At 35.6% G+C, this 15,000-nt stretch overlaps 1 protein-coding gene across 1 annotated transcript in view; it reads right to left on the reverse strand.

The window, feature by feature from the left end:
- Window positions 1-15,000, reverse strand: part of LOC135209156 (octopamine receptor beta-1R-like) — a 656,801-nt gene that overhangs the window by 373,906 nt on the left and 267,895 nt on the right. The window contains exon 3 of the mRNA XM_064241817.1: window positions 13,288-13,426. Within this exon, the coding sequence (XP_064097887.1) occupies window positions 13,288-13,426 (139 nt within the window). The remainder of the gene's footprint in view (window positions 1-13,287; window positions 13,427-15,000) is intronic.

Consider the following 15,000-nt stretch of genomic DNA (forward strand, 5'->3'; position numbering starts at 1 on the left):
CCTGAAAACTGAAAACTGCCCACTCAGTTCTTAGCTCAGATAGAGTAAGGTACTAATACATTTTAACATCATAATTTTTAATATGTATAATTTTAAGTTTTTCAGTGTTAGGTTTTCAAGGTTTTAAAACATTTTCTTTAACTTTTTTTTTTGTTTTAAATTTAAGTTTCTTGGTTTTAGACTGAGCTTTTTTTTTAACTGAGTCCAATTTTTTTTTTTTATTCTTTGTAATTTTTACAGCCCTGATGATGAGACATGTGGGCTCGAAAAATTGGCCAATAAATTTACAATGTTTGCTGTTTTATTCCTGCCGAATCTGCGGCGTCCTAGATGCCCCAATCTTCAGCATATATAGATAATATATATACATATATATATATATATATATATATATATATATATATATATATATATAGATATATATATTTATATATATTATATATTTATATATATATATATATATATATATATATATATATATATATATATATATATATATATATATATATATATATATATATATATATATATGTATATAATTTATATTCTATATATATATATATATAGTTATATATATATTATTTAATAATAAATATATATATATACTCCAGTGATGGAGCTAAGAAATAAAGTTGTTAAGAAGTTAACTCAGTACGTTTGAGTCATCTCCCTTATTCTGAAGAAGAACCAAAATCTACTAGATATCACTCAGACGAGAAGGGGAAAAGGAACCACAATGCCTGCGTATAACCGTTCGCAAGAAAGACATACAACTGTCGCCGTCCTATACCATTGTAAGAGGTGGACAGGGGACAGTAAGATATATATATATACATATGTATGTACGTAGCTATATAATAATCCATAATTAAAACTCATGAAAAATAAATACAAATAAGCGCTGACAACAAAAACTATTTCAAGCCTTAAAAAAAAGAAAATATACACACAAACATCCACACAATGAATTATGGCGCATTCCAAGCCACTCAAAAAAAGAAATTAAAAAAAAGAAAGAAAGAAGCACAAGTTTCATTCGCAGGCAAAACCGCTTCTTGCCTCCTCCACCGAGAATATATCTTCATTCCCACAGTACGCAAATTCCCCCCTTCCCCCCCCACCCCCAAACAACACCCCCACCCTCCGCCCGCCCGACAGAAATATGTACGAAAACTAAAAGCCATTTATTCTTTTATTTCCACGCAAGCTCTCCATTTCAATTCGACCTAAAAAAAAACGAAAAGAAAAAAAAAGAGAGAAATGCATAAAAGATGGCGACGCGAGGAAGTAGAGTCTCGAGACGTGACCAGAAATTCATCCGGTTCGCCTCAAGAAGAAGAAGAAGAAGAGGAAGAAGAAGAAGATGGTGGTGAGGAGGAGAAGGAGGAGGAGGAGAAACCGAAGGAATTTTGCTACAGAAGAAGAGAAAAGCAAATCAGGAGGAGGAGGAGGAGGAGGAGGAGGGGAAACAAAAGAATTATGCCACAGGAGAGATAAACAAAGGAGGAGGAGGAGGAGGAGGAGGAGGAGGAGGGATAATGAGAGAGAGGAGAGGGCAGAGGGAAAAATTAAAAAAAATTATGGTAAAGGAGAAGAGGACAACGAAAGTCTTATGGAGATGAAGCAGAAAAGGAGAAATTGGGGGAGAAAGGGAACTGAAAAAAACGGAATAAAGGAGACGAGATGAGGAAAAATGATGAGATAAGTGGAACAGAAGAAGGAAAAGGGAAATGATAAAATAATTGAGGAAATGGCGGAAATAGGAAATGAAAAACAATTGAAGAGGAATAAGGAAAATAAAGAATGCATAATACAAGACAAAAGTCGAAGACAGTTAAAAATCTAAACTAAAATTTTCATATACAGAATTATGTCGAAAGACCAACCGCTGAGACCTATGAGGTTATTCAGTGCTGAAACGGAAACTGAGGAAAAACCTCAAAGGAGCTACACTAAGAATCAATTGTTAGGAGAAGGGTGGAAAGTCAGATGGAAGAAAGAGAATATGAAAGGAGGTACAGTAAAAGGAATGAAAGGGGGTTGTAGCTAGGGGTAGAAGGGGCGCTGTGAGGAACCCCAAGTGATGCCTGCAGTGAGCTTCATGGGGTGCACTGATAGCAACAGCCAGCCCCAACCACCCCTCCTCCAAAAAAAAAAAAAAAAAAAAAAAAAAAAAAAATTAATCAGCTTCCTCCATTACGAAAAATCCCTGAAATTTAATGGGCGATCGTTGTAAACATGTTAGCATTATGTTTTCTTTTTATGTAAAAAATGTACAATTGCATTACCTGGTAGATAATGAAATAAAAATCTCTTGACACGATTAGTGAATCCTCTTTGATCGTAATTGCTTTTTTTTCTTTTTTCATCCCTTGATGGGTTAGAGATTTTATCTATCTTTCCATCAATATTTCCCGCTTGGTGTATATCATTGAGATTATTTGAAATAAAAATCTTTATTTTTATGTCCTAAATTTTATCAATAAGGCGAAGTATATTTATATTTGCAAATTGAAATATCTCTTAAATTTTCGTCTCGCAAAATTTGCCAAAATGTTTTTTCATTAGTTTTTATTTATTCAAAATAAAAAAATTTCTTGTTTTTGACAAATGCGAAAGCACCCATTAAGAAAGACAAACTATATCATTTACTTGTTTAGAAGACCCGTTTTTATGTTAATCACATAAAACTGTATGGTATTAATTTGCAAGTGCATTTTCATCTATTCAATTGATATTTTGGTAATATCTTTTTTGTATCAGATAACTGATCTCTTTTTTTACCACATGCTCAGGAAGGTACAAGTCAGTGGCCCCCGTTGGACTTGCTCCACATGAATAATAATAATAATAATAATAATAATAATAATAATAATAATAATAATAATAATAATAATAATAATAATAAAAATAATAATAATAATAACCCACTCGTCCAATGAGTGCAGCTCGTGTATGGGGCTCTTTCATATAGTCACAACCTACTACACTTCAACTTAGTCCCACTAACCTCATAAAACCAAATCAGTCCAACCAAACAACCAAACCAACGAAAGCTTAACCACAAAACCTACCCTGTATGACTTTAGTTAGGCTAATGATTTCAGAATGGCCCCATATTATGATTCACTATAATGATATTTATTCTGCAAATCCTTGAAAAGCAAATTCATAATCCTCCCATAATCCCCTCGTGTGAATAAGCTGATGGAACGAAATGGCCGACAAAATCATGAAATAGAATTCAGGATGAAAAGGATAAACTGAAATTAAAAAGCGAGAGAGAGAGAGAGAGAGAGAGAGTAGAAGAGAGGAGAGAGGAGAGAGAGAGAGAGAGAGAGAGAGAGAGAGAGAGAGAGAGAGAGAGAGAGAGAGCTAAATCCTAAATTTCAATTAATTCAGCGACAGCTAGTGGGAAATTCATTCATATACCAGACAGGCTGTTGCTTCTACGTGTACGTGTGTGTGTGTTTGCCCGATTGGATTCTAATTGATGCATATCCTATAGATTCGTGATATGGAAGCTTATGCATAAAGTAGCAAGAGGCCCATATGGAAATGGGTAAATAAATGGATATAGGTATGGATCGTTAAAGGATGTCTGTATAATATGAATTTAATATTAGGAATATAAAGACCATTGAACAGAAGAGAAAAACGAATAAATATAGGTAATGCACATTTTATAAACGTTTCTCCCAGAAATAACATTAATCTGATTCTGATAAGAAAGACGCTGAATGCTACTCGTATCGACCTTTAAATAACACGAAAAGTATGCAAACATATAGGAAAATGTTTTACACAATGTTGGCTTTCATAGATATGCATATCTGTAAATTTCCCAGAGAGAGAGAGAGAGAGAAGAGAGAGAGAGAGAGAGAGAGAGAGAGAGACCTTACAGACCTTACAGACCTTACATTTCGTTCGGGTTGCCCCAGGTCCCTCAGTGTGAGGCGCCTCTAATGTCTACCAGAGAGTTGCTAGTACATCTTCCGGTATATTTTGCATCTTCCAATCTTGGATGGTCTGGGATGCAGTTTAGATATTTGTCGAGCTTATTCTTAAACACATCTACGCTCACTCCTGATATATTCCTCAGATGAGCTGGCAACGCATTGAATAGACGCTGCATTATCGATGCTGGTGCGTAGTGGATTAATGTTCTGTGTGCTTTCCTTATTTTTCCTGGTATTGTTTTGGGCACTATTAATCTACCTCTGCTTGCTCTTTCTGATATTTTTAGTTCCATGATATTTTCTGTTATTCCTTCTATCTGTTTCCATGCCTGAATTATCATGTAGCGTTCTCTTCTCCTTTCTAGACTATTATAATTTTTTTAAGGATTGTAGTCTTTCCCAGTAGTCTAGGTCCTTAACTTCTTCTATTCTAGCTGTAAAAGGACCTTTGTACCTCTCTATTTGTGCAATATCCTTTTGATAGTGTGGGTACCATATCATATTGCAATATTCAAGTGGACTACGAACATATGTTTTATAAAGCATACTCATGTGTTCAGCTTTTCTTGTTTTGAAGTGCCGTAACAACATTCCCATTTTTGCTTTACATTTTGCCAACAGAATGGCTATTTGATCATTGCATAACATGTTCCTATTCATCATCACACCAAGGTCTTTAACTGCTTCCTTATTTGTGATTGTCTCATTATTAGGTCCCCTATATGCATATAGCTTTCCTTCTCTGTCTCCATAATTTATTGATTCAAATTTATCAGAGTTAAATACCATCCTATTTACTTCTGCCCAATCATATACTTTGTTAAGGTCTCTTTGTAGAGCGTTCCTATCTTCATCACAAGTAATTTCTCTACTTATTCTTGTGTCATCAGCGAAACTACTCACTACCGAATCCTTAACATTACTGTCTATGTCTTCAATCATAATAACAAAACAGTATTGCAGCTAGCACCGTACCTTGTGGACACCGGAATATTACCTTGGTTTCATCCGATTTCTCATCGTTTGCAATAACTATCTGTTTTCTGTTGTGTAAAAATTCTTTTAACCATCTTCCTACTTTATCTACGATATTGTGTTTTCTAATTTTCTTTGCTAATATATTATGGTCTACTTTGTCAAAAGCTTTTGCAAAGTCTAGATAAACCACATCTGTTTCATTTCCGCTTTTCATATTTTTGAATATGTTCTCACGGTGGACTAACAGTTGGGTTTGTGTACTTTTTCCGGGTACGAAACCGTGTTGTCCTATATTAAACAAATTATTTTTTATTAATGTTTCATAATATTTTTCTTCATTACCCTTTCATACACTTTCATAATATGTGATGTTAGACTCACAGGCCTATAAATTTACTTGCCTCTAGTCTTGATCCACTTTTGAAAGTAGGGGTGATATATGCTAATTTGTGCTCATCATAAATCTTGCCTGTATCTACACTTTGTCTTAATAATATTGCAAGTGGCTTTGCGATAGAATGAACTACTTTCTTTAACAAAATAGCAGGGACTCCATCCGGCCCTGCAGCAGCTCCATTTTAATTTCATTAATTGCCTGCACAATCAGCTTCATTAATTTCTTTCGGATGTCAGCTAAATATTCACTATTTTCGTACATTACTTCTATATCATTATCTTCATTATCTATTCTAGGGGTGAATTCTCTCTTATATCGTTCTGCCAATATGTTGCAAATTTCCTTTTTTTCATTCGTTAATCTCCCTTCAATTCTCAGAGGGCCTATTTCTATTCTTCTTTTATTCATCTTCTTCGCATATGAGTATAATAGTTTGGGGTTTTGCTTGATATTTAATAGGGTTTTTTCTTCCAAGTCCCGTTTTTCATTTTCTTTTGATTGTATAATCTTTTGTTCTGCATTTTCTATCTTACTTTTTAGTTCTATAACTTTCCATGCATTTTTTTCTTTTGCAAGACCTTTTTTCCACTTTCTGATTTTCTGGAACAAGATCCTTCTGTCTCTTGGTATGCATGAATGATGTTTACTTTTCTTCTTCGGTATATATTTATCCACTATTTTCTCCAATATTTTTATATAATATCTCCGTATTTACCCTTATGGTGTCATCACTTACGAAAATATTATCCAATCTTTGTTTAATTCTTCATTAATTTCTGACCATTTTTATATTTTTACTGTAGAAGTTGTATTTTCCATATCCTTCCCACTTTTTCATTTCTTGCTTATCTTCTATATTTTTTCACTTGCTTTGGAATGAACTGTTAATTCTATGACATTATGGTCTGAAATACTCGCATTATAAACTATTATTTTTTTAACATAACTCATCTCGTTCACAAATACTATGGTCTAAAAGTATTTTCGTTTCTTGTTGGCAGGTGATTTATTTGTTGAATGTTGTATTCTAGTAGCATATCTAATAGCTTTTCAAATTGCCTCTTATCTTCTGCACTACTATTACTCTCTTTTTTATATGTATAAGTACAACCACAGTCTCCTATTCGTTCTTTCCATTCTTACGAAAGGAAAGTTTGAAGTCACCAGATAGGAGAATAGTCCCAGTCCTTGTGATTTCTACATATATCATCCAATTTTTCAATTATTAAGTCAAACTCTTTAGTATTATGGAGGTCTATATATTACTATGTTCATCAATTTTTCAGATTCAAATTCTACCGCTATTAGTTCACATTCTGAGTTACTATATTTCTCATATATTTTTCCTTGTTTTTTGTCTTTCCCATATATTGCGGTTCCCCCTTGATTCCTATTTTTTCTATCTGATCTATAAGTTTGGAACCCTTTTATTTGATCATCATTCCCAGTCTCTTGGGAATACCAGGTTTCACTTATATTCATTATATCTATTTTCTTTTCATTTTGGGTTAGTTCTTCTAAGTACTCTATTTTTCTTTTTGAGTTACTCGTAACTAAACCCTGCGCATTCATCACTATGATGGTTTGCGTGTTTTCTCCTTCATTTAATATTGGTAGTAATAAGGATTTTCCCATGTCTCTTTCCTGTTTCTGGTATGTTGTTCTTTTTTTCATTTCCAGAAAATTCTGACATTAAAAAAATCCAACTTTTCCTAATATTTGATTCTTCCTTCATCATAATTATTCATTTTGTGTCTGATCTGCAACTTTTCTCCCGTTTCTGCATATCTCTTGCATAATAAATACAGTTATTATCTCTTGAGTAGAATTTCGGAGCTGATGCTTTGAAATTTTTTGCTGACGACTCTGCAGATCTCATTGGTTGGTTTGCTTTTCTCTTTTACCTGATATTCTTGATTTCTCTCTTTATTTGTTTCTTTCTTATTTTGGATTTTATTACTTGGTTGGTTATTTATTTGATTATGATTCATGGCTACAGGGTGCATATATTTGCATTTTTTGTCGAACTTACATCCTTTTCCTTCTTTTAGGGTTTTTACATATTTTTGGATGCAGATCTCTGCAATCATCCCCATAGCCATCTAAGTATCACATTTACCATATATTTCATAATTTTGACATACCTTAGGATGTTTGTAGTAACATCTTTCTCCAAATCTGCAATTCCCTCTTTTCAAAAGGTTGCAGATTTTGTCTTTCTTGTCTATTTTTTCCTCTTTCCCGTCATTGTGTAGATCTGGGTAGAGCCTCTTCGGGATTTGCTTTTCTGTTGTCATATCGTAATTTATTTCTTCGTAGGTATGCTGCTTTATTGCCTCATATGTAGTATCAATGAGTATCTCTGCATCCATACTTTTATCTTGTTCTTTGTTTGTTTTCCTTATTTTTTTCTGTCATTTCATTTTTGTTTACTTCTCTTCCGTTTTCCTCTTCTTCTTTTTCTTCTTCTTCTTCCTCTTCCTCTTCTTCTTCATCCTCAACTATTTGTACATTCAATCTTGATTTAATAACATTGTCTATCCATGATAGACATGTTGAACAAAAAATTCTTGTATCTTTTCTCAAATCTTGCATTACCTCAGCACACTGTGGATGGGTCGGAATGTTGCATGCAGCACATTTTCTGATTAGGTTTTGTGGATTGACTATGCTATACCAAACCTTACACAGTTTGCATGCTTTTGGCATTCTTTTTCCTAATGCATCAATTAGGATATTCACAAGATTCACCTTATTCATTTCTTTATCGGAATATGTTGGTTTATGTATATTTTCTTTATGAGTCTCTTGACCACTTGGATTTTGATTTGGAACTTCTTCAATTATTTTCAAGATGTTTTCATTAGATTTGTTCCAGTTTGAAGGATTATATCCTTCTAATATATCTATGAATGCTTTTGTATCTTTTTGGTTAGGACTGTTGCTGATTTCATAGATGAGAAATGCCAGTTCCCTTCCTGCTACCTCATCGTATTGCGAATCTGCCAAGCAAGCTAAATTACGCCACCTTTTCCCGCAGTTGGAACTTACTGCCATCTTGTTCTGATTTCAGTATTACACTTGTTAAACTAACTTAGAAGACGCTTTATCCTACTATTTTCACACTAATCTTATCACCGATAGTTCACGAACACTTCTAGATATTTCTCAAATTCTAGTCGTATGTTAAACTTGTGATATCTGTTGATTAATCTGACTTCACGCGGGTACGTCTCACCAAGCAAGATGGCTACTACGAGAGAGAGAGGTCTTAGCCTGTCTCAATATTTGGAAAACACGAATTTGATGCTGTCTTATGACTTTTATAGATCTGCATGTTTCTGTACATTTCCAGAAGAGTATTATTATTATCCAAGAGCATTACTTGATATTCAATACCGTCGATATTACGCAGGTTATGCATATATATAAGACTTACATCTCAGTATGGCATTTTTTTTTTTATCTACCTATACTTACTACCTTTATGCATTCATACATAGATGTATACATGTTTGAAAATTATGGGCTGAGTGAATAATTGCTAAGATTGTATGACTGCCTGTTTTATATATATATATATATATATATATATATATATATATAATATAGAAATATTTATATATATATATATATATATATATGTGTGTGTGTGTGTGTGTGTGTGTGTGTGTGCTCTGGAGAGAGAGAGAGAGAGAGAGAGAGAGAGAGAGAGAGAGAGAGAGAGAGGCCTATCCCCGATACCTCCTATCCACCAAAACAAGAGCAAAATTTCCCATTTCTCTGTGGTAGTCTTCAACGAGTGCTTTACGAGACTTTTGAGTTTTGCAATCCTGGTACCAAATCACATCATTCAAAACAAGCCTGAAGCCTTTATAATTTGGGGAAATATTGTTTATACTTAAATCCGCGAGTAGTGTTTAATTTAAACTGACGCAAAGTTAAAATATCCTCAAGGCCAAACCAGTCTCAAATTAGTCACATACGACTCACAGAGGTCACAAAACATCCACCCACGTCCCTAGACATAATCGAACTTGTTGCACAACTGTTCGAAGATGAAATAACTCTGCAGTCTTGCATCAGTTGCAAAGGCTTCGGCTAACAGCAATTCTGCCAGACCTCACGGACAGATTACATCCAGTTGACTTTCAAGTGTGACTTTAACAACAGCGAATTACTCTGGGGCCGGTAAACCCATCCTTCTCTTAATGGCCTTCGCAAGTCTCTCTCTCTCTCTCTCTCTCTCTCTCTCTCTCTCTCTCTCTCTCTCTCTCTCTCTCTCTCTCTCCTGGAAATGTATAAAAACATACACATCTATAAAGTGATAAGACAACTTGGTCTGACGAACTGTGCGTCCTTCTTAAATGTACCATATTCGTGTTTCCCAAATATTTTTACAGGTAATGGTCTCTCTCTCTCTCTCTCTCTCTCTCTCTCTCTCTCTCTCTCTCTCTCTCTCTCTCCCAAATATTTTTACAGGTTATGGTCTCTCTCTCTCTCTCTCTCTCTCTCTCTCTCTCCCAAATATTTTTACAGGTTAAGCTCTCTCTCTCTCTCTCTCTCCGGTGCGTAGAAAGTAACTCTCCCCTGTTAGTTTAAATATGAACTTGTGTGGGAGTGTGTTTGGGTTAATTTGTTTGTCATATGCAAGTCTGAACAACTTTGAATATATACATTCTTCTCAGTTACTCTAATCACTTGGGATATATAAAAAATATTAATCAGAGGATACTATATGGGCTCCCTCCCCCCCCCCCCTTCCCTGAAATCTCCCACCCACCCATCCACCCACCCACCGCCCCCCACCCCTACTACAACACAAAGATAAGACCCCCATCTCTAGCAATTCCTATTCTAGGGCAGTTTTGACCCTCAAACCTCAGTGGTCAAAAGAGGACATATGCTGGGCACCTTTTGGCATTTTGTAGACAGGTGTTCCACCAATTAGCCAGTGCTACAGGTGGAACACTTGCCTACAAAATGCCAAAAAGTGCCCCCGGCATTTTGTATTCAAAAGTTCCGCCAGTTAGCCAGTGCTATTGGTGGAACACTTGACTACAAAATGCCAAAAAGTGCCACTTATCCTGGTTCTTTTTGGCATTTTGTAGATAAGTGTTCCATTAATTAGCCAGTGCAACAGGCGGAAGCAAAATGCCAAAAAAGTGTCACCTATGCTGGCACCTTTTGGCATTTTGTAGTCAAACGTTCCACCAATTAGCCAGTGCTGATTCTACAGAGATGGGAAAATGAAGACATGGATGTTTTTCTAAGATGTTTTCCACATCAGTAAGAGCTTGCTTGACGTCAGCGAGAAGGTGATGATGTTAAGAAATGTCATACATTGTGGCATCTTTTTGAAGTCAAAGTTACACGAAGTCACGAACTAACCTGTCAGTGTTATTTGTACATTGCTGCGAAAATGAAGTCAAGGATGTCCTTTAGGGTGTTTTTCCAATACGAATAAGGTTAATTGACTTCAGCAAGAAAGTGATGAAGTCAGATAAAAGCATTAATGAAATTTCATTTTATTTTCTATGACATCAAGAAATTTATAGCTCTGCTTGTTAACAACTGGAGCCGTGATTACCAGAGAGAAAATATTAAAAGCTCAAAGTGCTGCTGTTCATTCTCGCTTCATACAAGAGCAATGGAGCGTCATTTGAGACAACTGGAACATAAATGTCTTGAGTAGAATAATGAACAGAATGTAGAATTTAGGCCAAAGGCCAACCTATCAGATCATTCAGTGATGAAAGTGGAACTGACTGGAATAAGTTTGAAAGGTGCACCTTGACGAAAACCTCAAAGCACTTGCACTATGAATAAATTGTTATAAGATAGGGTTGAAAGTATGATGGAAGAATGAGAATATGAACGGAGGTGCAGCAAAAAGAAAAAAAAAAAGGAATGAAAGGAGTTGCAGCTAGGGGTCGAAGGAAAGCTGCTTAGAACCTTGCGTAATGTCTGCAGTGCACCGCATGAGGTTCACTGACGGCAGTGTTGCGTAAAATGAGTCAATTATCGAGCATCATCCAATGGAATGAAGTCGTTCAATTGAGCTGCGGACAATTTGTGAAGTTTGAAAAAGAAACCCGCAAAATTACTTATAAATATTTACATTTTATTCTATTTATAAGTAAACAAGCTATACACAGCAATTATGTGGGTTTTTTTCAATCTTCAGAAGGAAACTGTAAGGTTTTATTTGGTTTAATTTGTGAAGTATCACCCAATTATGATGCGACTCGGGTTTATGTGAATTATCGTACACCCGAGAAAAGCAGACCAACTCCAGTAGAGACTGAAAATAACCTAAGGATATTACACCCAGGGTAGTCTCACTGCAAGCAAAAATAAATTATCTACATTAGCAGAACGAGTTAGAACAAACTGAGGTGCGTTGTGGCTAATAGGGAAATTAAGAGTTATTTATTGCGAGACACGTGACTTAATTTCTGAAAACCCGCGCTGCTAAAATATGCATAGCATTCGCACGGTTTATGTAAATTACTGCGTACTGCCTTTGAGAGAGAGAGAGAGAGAGAGAGAGAGAGAGAGAGAGAGAGAGAGAGAGAGAGAGAGAATTAGCATAATCTTTCAAGTGGCTTAGCTGAATTGTCATGTTTCATTTGAGGAAAAAGCGAATTAAAAAATGTATCATAGATGTAGCCATATGCGATAAATGATCGTAAATTTGCGGTTAATTATCGTACACTTAGAGATAGAAATAAGGATATTTGTCACGCTCACATTTCAGTGAATTATCGTACAATCTATGGTCAAATGAACTGTTATACGTTTTAAGAAATGAATAACAACACACTTGGTCTTATGAAAAACATAATTATAAATTTTGGTTTAAATAAACTAACATAAACTTCCTTTTCTAACGCATTATCGTAAACGTAATAATTAAATTTTCCACAAATATGTTAATCAAATAAATTAGCATACACATTCTAGACAAATATATTATGGGACATCTAGACATATAAAATACAGAACACTTAGGTCAAGAGATATAATGCACCAAGTCAAATAATCATTGTAAATCTGGTCATAAGTATAAAATAAAATCATGCACATGGTTACATAACCTACAATTATCATACATCTTGCCATACTGTCTTAAGCATTTTAACCGTAAACTAAAAAAAATCATTCTAACTAACTATTGTAAATTTACTTATTAGATTAGGTTAGGTTGGTTAACTATCACAAATGTCGTCATATTATAAAAAAAATTATTATACATATGATCACAATCTAAAATTATCGTATATCTTGCAATACTGTCTGACACCCTCCACACAAAATCATAATAAAAAATTTCAATTTTAATAATTGTAGCTAATCTATTTATTAGGTTTGCTTTGGTTTAGTTAGTTTTAGGCTGGGCTAGGTTAGGTTAGGTTGTTAGGTTATGGGGTTAGATTTAGGTTAGGCTGGGTTACATAAAGTTTGTTTGCTTGTTTGTATATTGTTTTTACGTCGCATGAAACCAGTGGTTATTTAGCAGCGGGACCAACGGCTTTACGTGACTTCCGAACTACGTCAAGAGTGAACTTCTGTCACCAGAAATACACATCTCTAACCCCTCAGTGGAATGACCGAGAATCGAACTCGCAGCCACCGAGGCGGCAGGCCAAGATCATACCGATCACGCTACTGAGGCGCATGGTTAGATTACGGGTTAGATTTATGTTGGATTAGGTTAGGTTAGGGGGTTAGCTTTAGGTTAGACTACGTTAGGTTAGGTTAAGGGGTTCGGTTTATGTTGGCTTAGGTTAGGTTAGGTTTAGGTTAGGTTAGGTTAAGGGGTTCGGTTTACGTTGGGTTGGGTTAGGTTAGGTTAGGTTAGGTTAGGTTTAGGTTAGGCTAGGCTACAGTATGTTAGGTTAGGAGGTTAGGCTCAAGTTAAGCACACCTAACTAACTACGATTGACTCACCTGCGTTGTGTACCATCCAAGGAAAATGGGGAGGACGGAAATGAACACTGGCGATATCCAGGCTATGGCTAACATGAGAGTGACAGTGCTGACTGTCATCCTCAGCGTGTAGTCCAGTGGCTGCACTATGGCCGTGTACCTGGAGGAGAGAGAAGAGAGTCCTTCTGTAGGTCTTTACTGGATGTCAAAGGTTTGCTTAGTAGACAAATGCATACAGGGATAAATTATTCTGAGTAGTGAATCTTGTAGTCTCCATTCCAGGATTATAATATGTGTTGGTGTTGGCTGTTAAGAAGACGTTATTAACTTTTTCCTATCATATCTATGTTTAAACTACTGAATAGTGGATGAACCTTTTGCAGAAATATTTCACAATATTATCTGTTACTTCTATGCCAAAAGCAAATCAGCATTTCATTGAACGCCCTTCCTTTCGAATGCCTCTAATATTCCTTCTATCCAACTTATTCTGGATATTCCTTTCCTCCTCTCTCCTGACAGATCTTGATTATACAGTTTTTTATTGAGAAATCGTTCTCCATTCTTACTGCAAGATCAATCCATCCCAAAACACTGCTGCTTCCTTACATAAGAACTAAACTTTTTTTCCTTTCATTTTCTCACACTTCCAATATACTTAAATTACATATACTGGACATTACACCAACTTGACGCATTCTCACTTCATTCCCACTCAACATATACACTTAACTACCATAAAAGAAAACTATTTCAACAATCCGCTCACACATTTCTGCCTTTGCTTCAAAAGACACCCCATCATAAGGGGGGTTGGGGAGGGGCGGGGGGAGGGTTGCACCAGAATCTTTAGTGTACACTCTGCTACTTTCCAGTGCTTTACCAAATCTGTGATCCATCTATTCATATTAGCCCCATAAACTTAACCCAACTCATATTTACTCTATGTTTTCTCCCCTTTCAAACTCTTTCGTATTCTTTCACTAGTTTTAGCAGTTTCTCTTCACTATCCCTAATCAATACTGCATCATCTGCAAACAGCAACCATTCCACAAGCCAGTCGAATCCAATTTATTATCCCCAAAAAAGTGCCATGCCTAATCAGTCTAATAACCAGTCTAATCAAATGACTGCTATCATGGGTCACATGACTACTATCATGGTGCTGCCCAAGTGGTGCTACCCAGACACTGCTATACCCTAGGAAATGCCAACGTTTTGGGGTACTAATATGCTCTATCCTTGGGCATTAGGTCAGTATATTTACTGAAATTTGTATCCATGGTATTACTGCCATTGGAAAGACCAGTGGTTTGGGATGCATATGTTCCTCAAGGCAGAAGAGTGGATAGTGAAGGGTTGTGGACTCCTTGGTGGAGGAAATCCACTTAATAGCAGATGAACTATTCTCTTGAGGCCAATGTCAACCCTGCGTTCACTAATTGCATTTTTGTCGTTCTACGCTATGATAAATCTGTAAATAGAGAGTTGGATGGGATTTGCATTTCCAGGGATTTGAATACTACTACTACTACTACTACAAAAAATATGGAGATAATATAAAGTAAATTACAGAAAGTGTCTCTCAATAAACGTACGAAAAACTAGTCCGTTTATAAGAAATGTGTGTGCGACCATTCCATCAATCTAAAGACAAGACATTTCCTGCAAATTACATAACGCAATAATCGGTTATGTAACGCCGCCAGATGGGACGCTACTCATCTATCTTAC

The sequence above is a fragment of the Macrobrachium nipponense genome, chromosome 37 (assembly GCF_015104395.2).
Source record: "Macrobrachium nipponense isolate FS-2020 chromosome 37, ASM1510439v2, whole genome shotgun sequence".
Classification (NCBI taxonomy): Eukaryota; Metazoa; Arthropoda; class Malacostraca; order Decapoda; family Palaemonidae; genus Macrobrachium; species Macrobrachium nipponense.